General features: G+C 42.8%; 1 protein-coding gene across 1 annotated transcript; it reads right to left on the reverse strand.

Moving 5' to 3' along the window:
* Positions 1 to 2,076: 2,076 nt before the first annotated feature.
* ETNPPL (ethanolamine-phosphate phospho-lyase) lies at positions 2,077 to 16,089 on the reverse strand. Its single transcript, XM_035113202.2, has 13 exons — positions 15,988 to 16,089; positions 13,629 to 13,747; positions 13,337 to 13,496; positions 11,612 to 11,686; positions 10,787 to 10,880; positions 9,499 to 9,615; positions 7,612 to 7,694; positions 6,648 to 6,873; positions 5,337 to 5,491; positions 4,723 to 4,812; positions 4,341 to 4,471; positions 3,761 to 3,828; positions 2,077 to 3,101 (listed from the first exon to the last, which is right to left on the reverse strand). Exons 1-13 carry the CDS (start codon positions 16,038 to 16,040, stop codon positions 2,967 to 2,969), a joined length of 1,506 nt encoding a protein of 501 aa, XP_034969093.2. The 5' UTR covers positions 16,041 to 16,089; the 3' UTR covers positions 2,077 to 2,966.
* Between the last annotated feature and the right edge of the window lie 1,838 nt (positions 16,090 to 17,927).

Here is a 17,927-nt window from a genome sequence, read left to right on the forward strand (position 1 = left end):
CTTAGGTGACAGTTGAGAACCAATGCCTACGCAACCACTCGCATGTTTTGGATTCAATAAAGTTGTGGCCAAATTCATGCCAAAAAACCATTAAACTTAAATCCTGTCTATGTGGTGAGTTATTTGGGGGGTGGTTTGGGGACCTCCACACTCAAGAGCACACTAGTTTTGAAACAAGCAAAAAAAAGGATATCAAAATAGGGACACCACTGTGATGAGTGGAGCCCAGCAACCTGGTGGTGAATCAGACATGTCCTCCTAAGTCTTCAGGTTGATCATATAGGAAGCTGCCTTATATTATCTCAGTATTGCAGTATTGCAAGGTTTACATGCACATTCTGAGCCCTTCCTGTAGATCCTGTGGTTTGGATCTGGGACTTTCCACATGCAAAGCAGACACTCCACTATTGAGATACAGCAAGGGGCATATCTGAACTGTGTATTTGTGCCTGTGAGTGCGCATACAAAAGTGTGGGGTGGCCCCCCTCACTTTTAGCCTCCTATCATGAAGTCCCTAGGGGTTGCCCAAGGGTAAACGAGGCCTGTGCTTAGCTGCCCATGTTCTGAAGAATAAAATGTGCTGTATAACTGCATGGCACTAAAAACAAAGATTTGTGCCAACAGGTTTGCACACCCACTTGGACTTTTGACTTCTGTTTATGCAAATAGTCTTTGAACAGCAGATTCCAGCCCCAGATCGTGGGGGCGAAGCTGAGAGATAATGGCTTGCTTTCCAATCATTCTTGATTAAAATTTGCAATCAATTTCGGAGGTAGTGAAATCATCCAACAGGAATACTTACTCAGACATAAGGCAAAAGTGACAATTAACCTGTGATCAGATCTCTTGATGTTTCTGAGCATAATTACTTTAAAATATTAAAATCTCAGATTTTGATTGGCAGCAGAACTGGAGGCGGAGTGTGCGTTCTCTTGCTATTTTCCCTATCTAAATTCTTGCTGCCACAAAATTGCTGTTAGCCCATGCAAAGGAAAAAATAAAAATAAAATACAGGCTTAATACAGGTTCCTGAATTTCCCCTCTACTGAGTTGATAGCTGCTGTTAGTTGGTGGGGATGTTTTAGATTAGAAAAATGGTGTGGATAGGGGGACAATTAAACATACCCTGCTACAGCTTCCTACTCCAACTGCTTTTTTTGTGTGTGAAGTCTGATCATGTAGATTTTGGGCATGATGTGTCCACTGGCGCGCGACATCCACTTGTATCCCGGGGCAAAGTTCACTACCAGGAGCACCTGCTTCTGGGTTAGCGGAGCTCATTACCTGAAGCGTTCATAAGCAGGATGGTACTTAACCCAAGTTTCCACTGTAAAGGTAAAGTTTACTTTTCCAAAGTAAATTTTATATAAACTTTACCTTTATATATATCTGCCTATATCTATAATCTATTTCTAAAAGGTAAAGGTAAAGGGGCCCCTGACCATCAGGTCCAGTCATGTCCGACTCTGGGGTTGCGGCGCTCATCTCGCTCTATAGGCTGAGGGAGCCGGCGTTTGTCCGCAGACAGCTTCCGGGTCATGTGGCCAGCATGACAAAGCCGCTGCTGGCGAACCAGAACAGCACACGGAAACGCTGTTTACCTTCCCGCCGGAGCAGTCCCTATTTATTTACTTGCACTTTGATGTGCTTTCGAACTGCTAGGTTGGCAGGAGCTGGGACCGAGCAACAGGAGCGCACCCCGTTGCAGAGATTCGAACCGCCGACCTTCTGATCAGCAAGCCCTAGACTCTGTGCATTAACCCACAGCGCCACCTGGGTCCCTAATCTATTTCTAATTGTGCACAAATATGGACTCTGTCTCCTAGGGGTGCTCACTAATACTTTTGCATAATTCAGAATGCTTATGCACACTCGGCAATATGTGCCTGCAACCTCTGGACTGTTACTCATCTTCTCCAAGAAAGGAATACCCATATGCATTAATCATGTTAATTTATAGCCAAGCCTAGTTTGAGCTGAGTAAATGAGGCCCAAAGATCAACTTTAAGAAGAATGTAACCTTACCAAGTAATTATTAAATATTGATGGTTATTCATTTCATGACACAAGGACACGAAGGTTTAAAAATAGCTTTATTTTTATTTTTTGGAATAAACAAGAGTTTCCAGTAAATGGAAAACAAACGAGTGTCCTAACAGAGTTCATAAACAACACTGATAACAGCAGAGATACAACAGACAAATTTAGACCAAGAAGGCATACTGTCCAAATACAGCAGTGCTTCAAAGTTTTCATTTTCAATATAGTTAATCCTGTACAATTAATAATTATAATAAAATCTTTGTCATTGAATATTACAACATTGCTCCAGTGTGCATCCCTAGCTGGAAGGGGAAATTGTGTGTGCAAATAGGTGCTGTGTATGCTCCCTTTAATTTTTTTTAATAAAAAATCTGAAATCCATTTGAATGAGGGATTGGACTCACTCCCACCGCCACCAACATATTCAGGAAGCAAGCTGCACCGAGTTCAGTGGAACTTACTCCTATGTAAATGTGGATAGGGTGGCAGGCTAAAAAGCTGATTGGCAGGTTTTTGTGGAACACTCTTGGTTGTTCCATGTGTCCTCTGTTGTACTGCATGTGAGATTTACAAGATAAAAATATTTATTTCAGCATTGGCATGAATTGCCCCACCAGATAATTGCACAGTATAACAAACAAACCATTAAAACATGGGAAAATTATTACAATCTCAATACTGAAAACTGAGATTCCAAAATGACAAAGACACATCAGACAGTGAGTGTCAGTCAGTTAGACATCTGAAAAAAAACCCGAGGCCATGCTACCTTTGTACTATGGCTGCAAGCATGATGCTCCAAATTTAGACCTTAAGTAAATGGATGCTTCATCATAATGTATAACTAGCCAATATTCTTACCAATTATTGCACACACCCATTCATCCTTAAACATAGTTATTCTTGTTTATAGAATTTTCTTTTCATGTCCTGATCCTTTTGCAAGGCACTGTGTTGTTTTCAGCATAAAATCCATTTTTTTGTCTGCAGGCACTTCCATTGATATGGCTTATGCTTTCGTTGATGCATTCCAGCTGGGAGCTCCCGTCTGTGGGCATCTAAAACAAATGCACAATTTGATTGAATATGCAAATATTGGCGTCAGCAGATATTTGATGCCATGGGAACTGCCAGAACCACAGACCGGAACCACAGATTTTACAAGCCTGTGGCTCTAGGTTATCAGCATTCATTGGCGCAAAATGTAGGAGAGCTTGCTGGATTGGGCTAATGGCCCATCTAATCTAGCACACTGTTCTCACGGTGGCCAACCAGATGCCTGTGGAAAAGCTGAGGCCAGGACTCAAACAGGTCCCTTATCTGAGATGTTTACAATCAAATTTTAGACATTGCATGAGACAGAAGAGAGGCAAGTGTAGCAAATCAGCAGAGAGATGAAGTATGCAAAGCCAAGGATAAGAACAGAATGATGTGAGCAAATGCATGCACATACTGTAATTTAGGCATGATTTCAGTTATTACTATGGGTTATGCCAATGGTTTCTGGAATAGGTGAGCTGTTTGTATGAGTGTTGGGGGTGGGGGGAGAGCATGGCATGACATAAAGTGTACTGGGTGAAGTTTTATAAGACAGGAAAGTCTTCAGACAGCTCATAGGAACTTAGGAAGCTGTCTTATATTGAGCCAGGACAATGGTCCATCTAGATTACTTTTGTCAATATTGATTGGCAGTGTCATTTTGGGGTTTCCAACTTACTTTTCGTTTACTCTGTACACTTGTTGGTAATTCATCTCTGGTCCTGTTTATTGTTGAATCTTCTAAATCTGGGACAAGAGGAGGAGGGAAAAGTAGGTTTTCCATCATTAGGTACAGAAGTCACAAAGTGTAAAGAAAAAGCTCATGTGGTTTTAAATACTAGCTTATTTTCTTGTAGAACTAGATAAATTTTCTTTAGAATTCACTTAAGACGCACGTTTCAGCAACAAGCAACCTATCTAACCAGTATGAGTTCACCTGGGAGCTGAAATTATCCTGGCTGAATCAGTCCAGGTTCTGCAGTCTACATAATCTAATGTTGCATCTCCAACAATGATCAGACATCTCTGCAATGTGTCACAAGGTTATGCTGGACACTAGCTCTTGTCTGATTTTGACATCTGGAGTTGCCAAGTCTTTTCTATATCTTTAAATGTGCCAAGACACTAAGAAAGGCCACTGTACCCTTTCTCACTCCTTCCCCAGTTCTCTGCCACACTATTAACTACCTCTATTACCTATAGAACAAAATTGGAGACCGTATATGTAAAGGAACTGGTAGGCATGCAAGAATGCTTACCTGTGAGGATCTCATCAATCAGATCAACTACAAACTTTGCATCTTCCATAGTGAAGCACATGGGAGGCTTAAATTTCAAGATGTTTCGATAAGGTCCATCAGCACTCAGAAGAATCCTCTGTTCTTTCAGCCTGATTAGAAGGGAACACAGATTTAATTTGGAATGCAAACCCCAAAATGCATTTAGGTATGTGAAGTTATTATGTAGCCAGTTTCTTTAAAGATGCATTTTATGATTCTGGGCGAATTGTGAGGGCATCTTCAGTTACTCAGCCCTGACCCGACTATGAATTTCAGCTCCTTCAGTTTGAATGTCTAGCTTGGAAGTTGTAAAGTTAAAACTGATGAAAGGAATGTCTAAAGCAAGCCAGTATATATTTACTTGTAGATAATATGCTGGGCCTCAGCAGTGGCAGGCGTTCTCTTTTGTCGATCCTTCACAAGATCCACTCCAACAAACAAACCAACACCTCTGAAAAATATAAAGAAAAGGCATGGAATCAGAGGTGCAGCAATCAAATCTCAGTGTTGCACAAAAGGCACACAACTCCAAATAGTTTTACAATGTAGTGTGGTAGGTCTCCTGTGCAAAACCGTTATCTGATCTAAAATAAAAAAAAATTCCTTCAGTAGCACCTTAAAGACCAACTAAGTTTTTATTTTGGTATGAGCTTTCGTGTGCATGCACACTTCATCAGATACACTGAAACAGAAGCCACCAGACCCTTGTGTATATTCAGAGGGTGGGGGGTGGGGGTGATGGGCTGATAGGAGTGGTAAACCTGTTGATGACTGTTAACGACCTGTAACTAGTTATCTGATCTGTTATTCAGGAGTTGTCAGTGGTGGGGGTGGGTATGATTGCACCCACCACTGGAATGTGTCTCCTGGGTCTTCAGAGGGCAATGCAGCCCTTGGATTGAGGAAGCCACCCCTACGGTAGTTATACATTCTTCTAGATCTAAAAACTTTTTATGTTTTCCCTGTTGTGCCTACCTGACATCTCCCACCAGTGGATGCTTTTCTTTTTGTTCCTTCAGTAGTCCAGTGAGATAGTTTCCAACACGTGTGGCGTTCCCTTGGAGATCTTCTTTTTCTATGACGTCCAAAACAGCCAGTCCAATTGCACAGGACACTGGGTTGCCCCCAAACTGAGGAGGGGAAATGACCAAAAAGAACCAGGTTATTGCTGCCTCAATTATTTCTTCATCCAAAGATTTGGATGAATGTTTTGAGCAAGACAGGGCTTGGTATCAGATTATTTTCTCAGGCAAACAATAAATATTGGGTGCAAATTTCCTTCTGTCTTTTTAACTTGCACCTTATTTGGTGCTACGGAGTGTCAAATTTCTTATTCGCAATTTCCATTTTGAAAAGTTTGAAGGGAAAAAGACATCACAGGGTTTGTACTGCTTTCCTACGCAGAGTGAAGGTTTGCTATAACTTAGGCTCCTGCTCCACTTGTAAAGAAATAAAACCGTAAGCGCCAGGTACTGGTGTTACATATACACACACAAGACCATGTTTTCAATATTATTCGCATGACAAAGCTGTACATTTTCAATCAAAGTCTCATTTAGGTATTAAGAAGCTCAACCTTAGCATCTATTCAGTATGAGACTCAATTGGTGCATGCATGATATTGCAACATATGGTCAAACCTTACTAGATCGAATATTTCCTATCACCTTGTGCATAATGGGGAATTGAGAGCACACCTATCTTCCTTCCCCACCCTCCTGGTGTGCCATCAGTGTCTTCAAAAGATAATAATACTTTATGCCTATGCAGCAGTGCTGTGTGGAGATGAGATGGGGTTGGGGCAGCAGTGAGGGCAGAGGAACTCTGGGTTAGCCATGCTGGCCTACACAGTAGAATCCTGTCACTGCTGCAGCTATGGGCATAGAAGCCAAAGGACATTGGCCCAGATTGCATCAAGTTATGCCAAGTAGATGGAGAGGGCAGGTGTTATTTCACTTCACACCATACATAAGAGATGGATCAGGGCCAGATGCTGCCTGTTGCTGTTGTCTAAACTGGGTGAACTGACTTCACTGAAAAGCATTACTTGAGTCATTACCGGGTGCTCTGAACGGTTCTTCCTCTAACAATCTATGATGGTGCAATTATGCATGCCAAGTCAATGAACAAGCCCCTAAAACAGATATGGCCTTCCAAACATTGCTGAACTGCAACTCCCACCATCCCTGGGCTAATGATCATTGCAGTTCAGCAACATCTGGAGAGCCAAAGTTTCCTCATACCCGATTTATAACTAAAAATGATAATATTAGAAGAGATGCTCACCGTATTGAAGTACTCTAGTCCAGAGGCACCAAAAGCTTCCGCAATCTCTCTGGTCGTAACTACACAAGACATGGGGTGGCCATTGCCAATTGGCTTCCCCATAGTGACAATGTCAGGCACAAAGTCTTCGCCTTGCAGCTGGAATCCCCAGAATTTTTTTCCAACTCGACCAAAACCAACCTGGACTTCATCAGCTATGAAAACTCCACCCGCTTTGTGGACAGCGCTGAAAATAAAAGGGAACAGAACAGATGCCTCACTGTCATGTATCACTGTCATGTATAACTGCCCTGCCGAAAATATGAGCGTTTACATGAAGACTTCAGTTATGGTCCTGCAAGGGGCATTTATAGCTGAGAATTCAGAAAAATGCTTATCAGGCCATATGCTCTTTATAGTATGGCCAGAAGATGGATAAAAGATCTGAAACACACAATGTGCATGGCCTCCTGTATTCTCAAGTTCTAGGAATGATGTACCATGTGATTTTTCTTAATGTGCAGATCATCTCAGAGCTACTGTGCAATAAGAAGTTGTGATGTTCATTGCAAATAGCTCAGCATCCTGTTCTCTCAGTGGGTCAACCAGTTGCCTATGGGAATCCCATAAGCAGACTGTGATAACACATTAACTGGCTAGAAGCCATTAATAAACTTATCCTGTCTAGCCTTCTTTTAAAGCCATCCAATTTGTCTGCCATCACTAAACTTTGAGCAATACTTATATTCCTTATGTACCCCCCCCCCCAAAAAAAATTATTGGCCTTGGATTGAATTGCCAAAAGCTACTTTGGGAAAGGCAGCTCCTACTACTGGGCAATATTTATTTACAATTTTTTTTGGTCATCATAGCAGTTTTAAGGAGCAAAGATTAAAGCTACACAAAGAACCAAATAAGTAGACTCTTCCTGTGATTTTTATTAAGTAGCCTGCTGTAAGTAACCCATCCCAAGCACTATACATACTCTGCCACTTTCTGGAAATAGCCTGCAGGTGGAATTACTTGGCCTCCGCAACTCTGCATGGACTCAGCAATAAAGGCTGCAATCTAAGTAAGAGAAGATGTTATAAGAAGATCATTCCTCTGCTTACTCGTTTGCAAATGAAACAACAGCTACAGGCACGAACCCTATGAAAACAGGTGAGATAAATGAATATGCGGTTTGGGTAGCTATGTGGCATCTTGAACAGCTGTGAGCAACAGTAACTACAACAAAAATGGCAGAGGTGCCCAATTTTTCAATGCCAGGGCAAGCATCCAGCATAATTCTACAGCTCATTATTGACCCAATGCTCGAAGTTTTGGATTTACTGTGCACATTTGTTTAAAAACTCATTTAGTCGGCGTATTCTTGCAGAATACAAATGTGATACTGGAAGTATCTGATGGGTTCACTGTTCTGATGAGTTATTTATTACCTATTTATTATTAATGATTGTCCACATTTCAATAATTTAATTACTAAAGGTACTTTATATCAGCTTCACCCTGTGAACTCGTGAACCTTCACCAGCTTCATTCACATGGCATTCTGTGATAGCTGATTTAACCCCTTTCCCTATGGCTCAAAATGGGAAACAAACAAATGCATTGAAGATGTGCAGAGCTGTATTTTGGGCACCCCTGCTTCAGAAGAAGAAGAAGAAGAAGAAGAAGAAAAACAACAACTTATGCAGAGCAAATCAGGATGAGGCACTTGACAAAAAGCCTACAGCTGGAAGTGATTCCAGTAGCTAGGAATGAAAACAAACAAACCAAAAAAGATTATTTGGGATCAGGAATCAACACCAGCAGATCAGATAGACTGGAACTAGAAGCTTATATTTTATGCATGCAGCTTTATGCCTTAGTTCTCCCCCAAGTCTGCCTGGAGAGTCAGCCCAAATCTGCTATTTAACTGACTGCCTCCCTCCCTCTTGCACAACCCTCCCAGAGTATCAGCAGGGGTCCATGCAAGCTGAACAGTGCCGTCTTCCTGGAAAGAAGGTCGAGTGGTAACGTGTAAAGAAGCGTACACTATATTCGAAGAGGTATACTACAGCCAGACAGTAGGAGGCTCCCCATAATCTGTGAAACTTTATGAACTGCTCCTGGCACAGGTCTACGGCACCAGAACCTATGAGGGAGATAATGTGAGGGGGAAGGGAGGAAACAGACAAAGGGAGGGAAATAGAAACTATCCGTTAGTTTCTTTTTAAAAAAGCTCAATAAGGAATTAAAGACAGATGGGTGGGCTCCTTTGGACTTTAAAGTGATGGGGAAATAGTGGCTCCAATCATGACTGGTGGGCATTTTAGGTTTGTATTGTTTGCTTTTGCAAATTCCTTCAAGTTAACCTTTCTGGAAGAGAAGTGACTAATAAGTTAGTATGATTTTATGTTGTTGCAAAAATAAATAAATGTAAGCCCCCTTTAGGCTCAAACTGGGTGGGGATTTTAGGAACAGAGGCTGTACACTGCAGTGCATTATAAGTAGGGCACAATCCTGTGTCTTTTAACTGTTGCTACATACAGCCCCATTAATTTCAGCAAAACGTTCTATGTGCAGATTGAGAGTACAATCAAAATAGCGCTTTTATGCTTTAAGCCTGCTCTTATGTATGAAACGGAGGTTTAGATTTATGTATTCCTTTCTTTTTCTTTACTTGATCCTTATCTATTATTTTCTTGTGAGAGTTTTGAATGCAAGTTAAGGTAGGGGAGGGGGTAGAAGGCACCTTAAAATCCAAGAATCCAATAAAAGCAAAAGAAATTTCAACTTCCGGTATATAAAGCAGTCGAGTTCACCTAATTGAGCAATTTCTCAGGACACAATCTGAACAGGCTTTCATGTTCCTCCATTGTTTACATACCTTGCGGCCGTTCTTCTGAGCCTCTTCAATTATCTTTTTCACATCATTGGCATAAGCGCTTCCTGGGTCTGAATGGTCCTCTCTATATTTTCCTCTGTATATATCTGGTGAAGGAGCCTAAAGAGTGGCAAAAGGAAGATTTGAAATCTTTGAATGCACTGTTCTTGTTTCCTCCTCCGGCAGGAACAAAACTGGCCTTAAAAACCCTATCTGGTGTGCACCTAGGAAGAGATCATGTAGGACATGATGATTTTCTTCTAAATCTTCCCACAGCAGGTTAATAACAATCCATGCATCAGAAGTTTCCTGCTCGCCAGGGGGTTGGACTGGATGGCCCTTGTGTTCTCTTCCAACTCTACGATTCTATGATTCTAAGTACAGGAGGATCTTAACATTTCCAGTATTGTATAGGTCCACAGGTTTTCCATATCCCTGGCTTTCCAGGAGGTGGGACAGAAGGCAGATACGACAAAGAACTGAGACCATAATAACATACACTGGCTCATATCTAGTTCAATATCTGTTCTCAACTACCCCCTATTAGATGCTTGGAAGGCTCACATAAGAGAAATCCTCTGCCGCTTGTCCCCGTGATCTGGAAGGGTGCCAAGCTGAGGGAGCACAAAATATGTGTAAACTGTACAAAAAAGAATTATTATGAAAATAAGAAATATTTAGGGGGAGGGGTGCCAAAAATGGTCCTCACTCAGGGCACTATATTACTAAAGCCTGCCCCTGTTGTCCATCAGTCAAATTGACATCAGTCTGAAGGGGCTCCAAAGTGTGTATGGATCTGTGTGTGCAGGGGGTCCTTTCAGGCATATCATGGGGGGAGGGTGCATTGGCATCTAGAAGGCAGGATGTTTCTGATTTCCAGATCATGCTGAACCTTGGAAGAGAGCTATGCTTACTAGCCAATGTCAGATTTATTGTCCATGCATTTTTCATGACAATTAAGAGCCACTTCCTAAGAGATTCTTGGATATGGGTTTGTTTTTTTAAAACATGCTTTTTTACTGTAGGTTAGCATGCATTTCCTTTTAATATACACAAGCAGGTACCTTCCATTTTTCAGGACAAAATATATCTCTGTCCATACACAATTCATCTTGTAAGAAGCGCCCCAGGCTTCTTACATTGATTAGGCAAACCAAAATATCACTAAATAGTATCTATTGATTTTTTGTGTGGAGGTATTGCTATGCAGTTCAGCTGTGCATTTCATTTGTATCTGCAATGAATAGAAATATGCTAAGGGCAGTAAGAATCCAGCATAATAATTACTTACCACGTGTACAAATTCCTTTTTGGCCTCTTTCCCCAGCTGATTAAATTTATATGGACTGATGTCAATCAGCGATGTAACATGGCCATGATAAGCACTGAAACAGAAGATGGATGCAAAGTGACTCCAGGGTGTGAAAGAGTTCAAGAGAAGCAGACTCTGTTACAGGTTAGTTTTGCACATGTTTTACATAAGTTTTGCACCCAAACTGACAAAGAATCTCAGTTTAACCTTAGTTTTCTCTATGTGGCACCATTACAGCAACATATTCAATGTCGTTGTTCACAATTTTCAATGTTTTTAATATTATTGAACTACAAATGCAACTATTCTCTAATTAATAGGAATTAGTAGACTGTTTCCCTCTATGAAAGGCATCCCCAAACTTTGGCCCTCCAGATGTTTTGGACTACAATTCCCATCTTCCCCGACCACTGGTCCTGCTAGCTAGGGATCATGGGAGTTGTAGGCCAAAACATCTGGAGGGCCGCAGTTTGGGGATGCCTGCTCTATGACATACAACGATGCAGAGACAACCCCTTCCTCACAGAAACGGATGAGTCAAAATAGAGGTTTGAGTTAAAATGAAGAAGTCTTGATGAAGTTAATGCATAATTTATTTACAGATCACTGTGTGCAGATCAGTGACCTCATTTGAGGTGAATGAGAAACTAACTGTGATCAGGGAAGTTCCATGCATGCAGAATCTTCATGTATGGGGCTCTGGGTGCTTGGCTACAGACTGAACAGTCATTATAGTACCACATGACCCATCTGCATCATGTTGCAACGAACTGACCTCATCCATACCATCAGCATAATACTTACTGGTCAAGTGTAATCACGTCTTGGTGGCCCCTGTATTGGCGGGCCAGGCGCAAAGCGAGGTCATTTGCTTCAGATCTGCAGGACAAAATTAGAAGGCAATGAGAGCAGCTATTGTAACAGGAGAGCTACGTAATAAACTAGTCTTTTAAGCCAAAAATAAAATAACTCCAGACAGACATATGTCAAACTCTAATCCCCTAGAAATGATTACAATAGCACACCTATTGGATACAGAGTGAAAATGTTGAATGAGGGCAGGATTCTCTCTAGGTTGAAAAGCCAAAGAGTTGCTTCACATGAACACACACATGGAAATAAAATTGTAGAATTGTAGAGTTGGAAGGGACCCACAAGGGTAATCTAGTCCAACCCCTGCAATGCAGGAATTTCAACTAGAGCACCCCATAGCGATCACATCTAAACCTATGTGAATTCTGCACCTTTGTTCATATCTTGATTATCATAAAATCTACAGCTGGACACAAAATATGAAGTTGTGAATAGCTCAGCTTTGGTCTACATTGCTAATCTTGAGGGCTGCCCAGGAAAATGAGGGGACATACAGGGTTGTGGCCATGATCTGGTGCCCCCTGTATGTGAAGACCTCCCTATATATGAAGAGATGTGGCCCACTGTGTACACAGAATATCCCTTGCTGAGGAGCCCCTGTGGGCATGGAGCTCACTGAATACATTGGAGCTGATGGGCGAAATTCCTTGGCCTTATCCAAAGAGGCATGGGGGAGGGGGAGACATTTCTCCATTGCGCAATCTGGTTTTTTTGCATTTGGAGAAACCCTCTTGCTGCAATCTGTTGTTTCCTTTGCAGCAAGCTTCTCCCTATGTTTTGTATCTAGTAAAACTGATTGTATCTAGTGAAACCTTTTTCTGCAGAGATTTCATTTGCAGAGTCATAACCCTTATCTGCTGAAAGTACAGAGTCTCAGACTAGGATTAGGAAAACCCAGGTTCAACTCAACCATGAAGCTTTTTTCCACCGTCTCTCAGCCTACTCCACAGGGTTGTTGCAAGAGGAAAATAGGAGCAAGGGAAAGATGCATGTTGCCTTGAGCTCTTTAGGGGGATAGATGGGTCAGAAATGTAAAATATAAACAAATATGTACAGTGGTACCTCGGGTTACAAACACTTCAGGTTACAAACTCTGCTAACCCAGAAATAGTACCTCAGGTTAAGAATTTTGCTTCAGGATGAGAACAGAAATCGTACTCCGGCAGCACATCGGCAGCAGGAGGCCCCATTAGCTAAAGTGGTGCTTCAGGTTAAGAACAGTTTCAGGTTAAGAATGGACCTCCAGAATGAATTAAGTTCTTAACCAGAGGTACCACTGTACTAAATTCAGGTACCGTAGGTAGCTGTGTTGGTCTGATGCACTCAAAATAAATTTTTTAAAAAATAGTCCAGTAGCACCTTAGAGACCAACTAACTTTGTTCAAGGCTTTTGTGTGTTCTGTGTGCATGCACACCTCTTCAGATACACTGTGTATCTGAAGAAGTGTGCATGCACACGAAAGCTTATACCTAGAACAAACTCAGTTGGTCTCTAAGGTGCTACTGGACTATTTTTTAAATAAACAGATACTGTGACCATATGAATTTTTGCCCACATGCAAACCTGGGCACAACCTTAGAAAGCCCTATATTTGTTAACTACATTCTCTCATCATCTCCAAAAGATAATAGCAATGAAAAGTCCTTTAGCCATACCCAGAGTTCACGAAGTAGCAAACAGAGAGAGGCTCTGGGAGGGTCGCAGTGAGACGCTTGGCATACTGGACCAGATTGTCGTGCAGGAAGCGAGAATTGGTGTTGAGTAACTCCATCTGTTTCACCGCAGCCTTGATCACATCTGGATGGCTGTGTCCAACTGGAAAGGACCAAGTAAAGAGAAGTCAATGAACCCATTTGAGAGTACCTGAAAAAACACCCCAAATCCAACACCTAAAATGAATGGGAGCACTTTAAAAGTTGCCAACATATATTAAGCCACAGTTCTTACCATGTGCTACGTTGTTAATGCAGTCCAAGTATTTTTCTCCATTCTCATCAAACATATACTGCCCACGGGCACACACAATCTTAATGGGGTCCTTAGCAAAGAAGACCTTGCATGAGGGCCTGAAAAACACGAAAGCATTGTTTTAGTTTAGGTCTGCTAAAAAGCTCCTTCTCCAGACCACTGCATACACTTGTAAAAACACGTAAATGCAGCAAATTCATTACGGTCCATCAGGAGTCCTCAAGCATTGTCCTGGGGAGACTCAGTCGGTGAGGGGAAAATAGTAAATTATGTCTCTCCAAGTGTAAATATGGCTGGCTTCACGGAACACCCATCATACCGGTAGTACAGGAATTGCCTTAGGGAAAATTTGGTATCTCTTCCCACCTGTGAAAAGTACAATAACTTAAATCTGATATATTGCTTAACTCTAGAGACACCAAGCCAATCTCCAAATATCAGAAGAAGTGTGCATGCACACGAAAGCTCATACCAAAATAAAAACTTAGTTGGTCTTTAAGGTGCTACTGAAGGAATTTTTTTATTTTACTCCAAATATCAGAGTTATTTTGGACATGTGCAGGGTTCTGTTCCCTCACCACAAACAGCATAGACTGGGAAAAATTGGGAACCATTCATTAAGAAATTAAGAAACCTGCCACACAAAAAAGGCTCCATCCATTTCCTCTTCCACACTCTCCCTTGGGTGCACACAGCTGCTTCCATGAGAGAGCTGTCTGCACAGCAGGGCTTCTAATGGGGAAGGGAGGGGTTCCCAGGGTGTCTGTAGGACTCCCATGCATTAAGAAGGGGAGAACAATGCAACCTGGACTGCGTCTCTTCCTAGTTTTTTTTTATGAACCATAAGAAGACAGCCCCAAAGAATTGAGCCCTAACCTTCTGTTTGCTTTGGCTGGCCTTTTGTATCTTTAGCTGGTTCCCAGCTTCTCCTGTATGCCAATGGAGCCAAAATAGCTTATTATTGTATTAAGGATGAAATAATAATCCAAGGGAGACAACAACTCTCAGAGTTTGCACAGAACTTTTCGCCTCTTTGGCAGGCAAAATTCCAGGCTTGGCTTTGCAGAACGCCCAGGATCCACTTGGGTTATGCAAGGACTGCGAGTACAGTGTATCAACTGGTTACACAATCTTACATGCTTGTTTAATGCCAGTGACATCACATGCACCTCTGTGATTTACTGCACTTGTCCAAGTTTCCTTTGGAAGGTCAAACACTGATCCACCTTCCTGGCTGTTAATCTGACTATTTATACAGGGGTTAGATAAGGGCACAGATGTCCTACGCACCAGAGGCAAAGGAGATTTTTTGGACTGCCAGATGGGGTTTTCTACAGTATTCAAGCATGTATGTCTTAGTATCACACCCCAGAGAAGTGAATAATTTTCATTATCAGCAGGGCTTCAAATATATTAGGTAAGCATATGACCCATCAAAAGTTAAGTGCTTTAAAAGACTTAAATTCTATGCAAACTGTGGGTCCCAACATTTGCGAAAATGAACATATTTGCACTGAAATTTCCAAGCAAGCAGGCTGCAACTTCCAAGGATTTCAAGAGGAGGTTTTTTAAAGCATGTGCTTGACTTTCCCATTGAAACTGTTGCTTTTAAATCCTTTCTATTTATGAAAAAGAAAATATTCGTGATAGTTCAAATACTCAAATATGGATCCTTTCAGAAAATGTGACAATTTAGGGCTATGGAATATGTTAGTGCAAGATAATGTCAGAGGCTTTTTATAAAGGGAAAGTGGCAGTTCTGCAGATGGCAGGGACAGGGCAAATAAATGTGCAAAAGATGTACAACTCTCCTCAGTCCCGGCGGCTCCCTTTTGCATTAATTTATAGGACACCCCCCCCATGCCCATCAGAAAATACATTGCTCCAAAGAGGTCCACAGGAGAGAGAAAGGGAGAAGGTTTTGAGAGGTTGGTTCCCACCCCCTTTCGATTTGGTTCAGAGTTTGATCTGGCCAGGATGATCGTAGACCCCACCACCTTGATTCTGCACCCCACTCCCAACCGTAGAGAGATCCTGGCCACCCTCTCCGCTAGGGAGATCGTTTGCAGGTAGCCTTACCGCGCAGGTAGAGGACCTGCCGGGATCTGTTAGCTGAGATCTACGGACGACTGGCAGTATACAAATTTAATAATAAATAACAATCTTGCCGGAGGAAGAATGAGAGCGAATGCAGAATGTGCGGGAGAGACGGGGGTGGAAGTTGGTAAGCTTTTTTTTTCCCCTGGGGCGCGAGAGAGCTTTGCATGCCTGCGCCGGTGCGCCACCTCCCCTCCGCCCCTCTCGGCTCCCCTCGCTTTGCTCCTCTAGGCTGGCTCACCCGATGTGCTTCCTCCGCAGCTCCAGCGTCTGTGCCTTGCTGTACATCTCCATCGTGCCTGGTCTCGCGCGCCTGGTCTCTCTCTGCAGCCCCGGGGATCTCGCCCTGAGTTGCTCCCGGGCAGCCGCAGCCGCCTTTTATCCCATGCCCGGCAGGCCCCGCCCCCTGCGCGCCGCCCATCTCCGCGCCACCCGCCAAAGTGCCAATGCTGGCTTCAAGCCATCTCTTATTCACCCGCGCGAGGTAGTCCTCAAACCACCCCACTCCGTCGCCCTGGAATTCGGAGTAATTCAGTCCGGCTGGTCTTCCCACCACCGTCTCTCCGCTTGAACATTTCCCTGGGGTTAGCCGGGCCCGTTCAGTCCGTTGCATCAAAGAGCAAGTAGGGAATAAACAAATAAATAAATAAGGTCGTTATTGTTCTTTGCTGTTGGGAAGCCGCTTTGAGATTCATTGCAGTGCAAAGCGGCACAGAAATATAATCCAAAGCAGCCAATAAGATAGCTCAGGGGCAGGCCCTAAACTCCTGAAGGTAATGGGGGCCCTTTATATGTCCAGCTGTCCTTTGTCAACAACAAATTGTAACTGTTTTTTCTGTTGATTATATTCTATATAGTAATTTATGGACTTAATAGGTATCAAAACTATTTGCACATAACAGAATAGGAACCTACACAACACAAAACACTGTTGCTGTGTGTAGGTTTTATTTTATTTGTTTTTTATCTTACATTTTGGAAATGTTCAACCAGGGTTTACTTTTTTCCTTTAAATTTTTGTGGGCCCCACTCTCTTGTTTAGCTATACGTAAATCCAGCACTGCTCAGTGGTAGACTCTTAATCTCTGGATCATGGGTTCGAGCCCCAAATTGAACAAAAAGATTCCTGCATTGCAGAGGGTTGGACTGGCTGATCCCCCTCGTGGCCCCTTCCAACTCTGCATAGAGTTGGCCCCTTCCAACTCTATGATTCTATGTAGACTGTCCCCTCAAGAGGATGTTGGACCATCTCTGACCCTTGGCAATTCTGGCTGGGATGCTGATGGGAGCTGGAAGGCAGCGCAATCTGGAGGGGCCACAAATGCCCCATCCCTGCATCCTTTGGATCCTTTGTGATCCAAAGGAAAGCAGAGCAATGTGTTTGGCACTAGGTTGGCAGCAGGAGTTGCTGGGAAGAGGTGTACAAGGAGCCATCCAACTGTCTTATGGGCTTCACTTCTTCGTATTTGTGTAGTTTAAAGGTAAAGGTACGCCTGACCATTAGGTCCAGTCATGGACAACTATGGGGTTGTGGTGCTCATCTCGCTATATAGGCTGAGGGAGCCAGCGTTTGTCCGCAGACAGCTTCTGGGTCATGGGGCCAGCATGACTAAGCTGCTTCTGGCGAATCAGAGCAGCACACAGAAACACCATTTACCTTCCTGCCAGAGCCTATTTATCTACTTGCACGTGCTTTCGAACTGCTAGGTTGGCAGGAGCTGGGACTGAGCAACGGGAGCTCACCCCGTCGTGGGGATTTGAACTGCCGACCTTCTGATCGGCAAGCCCTAGGCTCTGTGGTTTAGACCACAGTGCCACCTGCGGCCCTTATTTTATGTACTTTAGCCCTTAGCTTTTTCTTCCCCCCAAAATATCCCACATGGCAGCACAGGTTTAGGATCAAAGTTTTCCTTTGCATTCATCAGGAAAGGCATTGTCCAGAAGAGGGCTTTGTTTGTGGCAGCCCTCCTCACAAGAACATCTTTACTGGACAACTTCCAGCTTATGCTGAAGATGCACCACTTTGCCCTGGCCTTGGACAACTAAGGTCCATCTTTATGGGACTCCACCTGTTCTGTTTTGCTTAATCTATATATTGTACTCCTTTTGGCTTGGAACGGATGCACTTGTTTGTATAATGGTACACAGACTATTCTAATTCTTTTACTTGTTCTTAATTGC

This window comes from Zootoca vivipara, chromosome 9, assembly GCF_963506605.1.
Source record: "Zootoca vivipara chromosome 9, rZooViv1.1, whole genome shotgun sequence".
Classification (NCBI taxonomy): Eukaryota; Metazoa; Chordata; class Lepidosauria; order Squamata; family Lacertidae; genus Zootoca; species Zootoca vivipara.

Excerpts from the sequence above, each read along its gene's own strand:
- ETNPPL (XM_035113202.2), bottom strand. The coding sequence starts at position 16,040 with ATGGAGATGTACAGCAAGGCACAGACGCTGGAGCTGCGGAGGAAGCAC. Across the intron at positions 13,748-15,987 it reads CTGCGGAGGAAGCACATCGG|GCCCTCATGCAAGGTCTTCT; the intron begins GTGAGCCAGCCT and ends CGTGTTTTTCAG. Across the intron at positions 3,102-3,760 it reads GTGTACAGAGTAAACGAAAA|ATGCCCACAGACGGGAGCTC; the intron begins GTAAGTTGGAAA and ends CATTTGTTTTAG.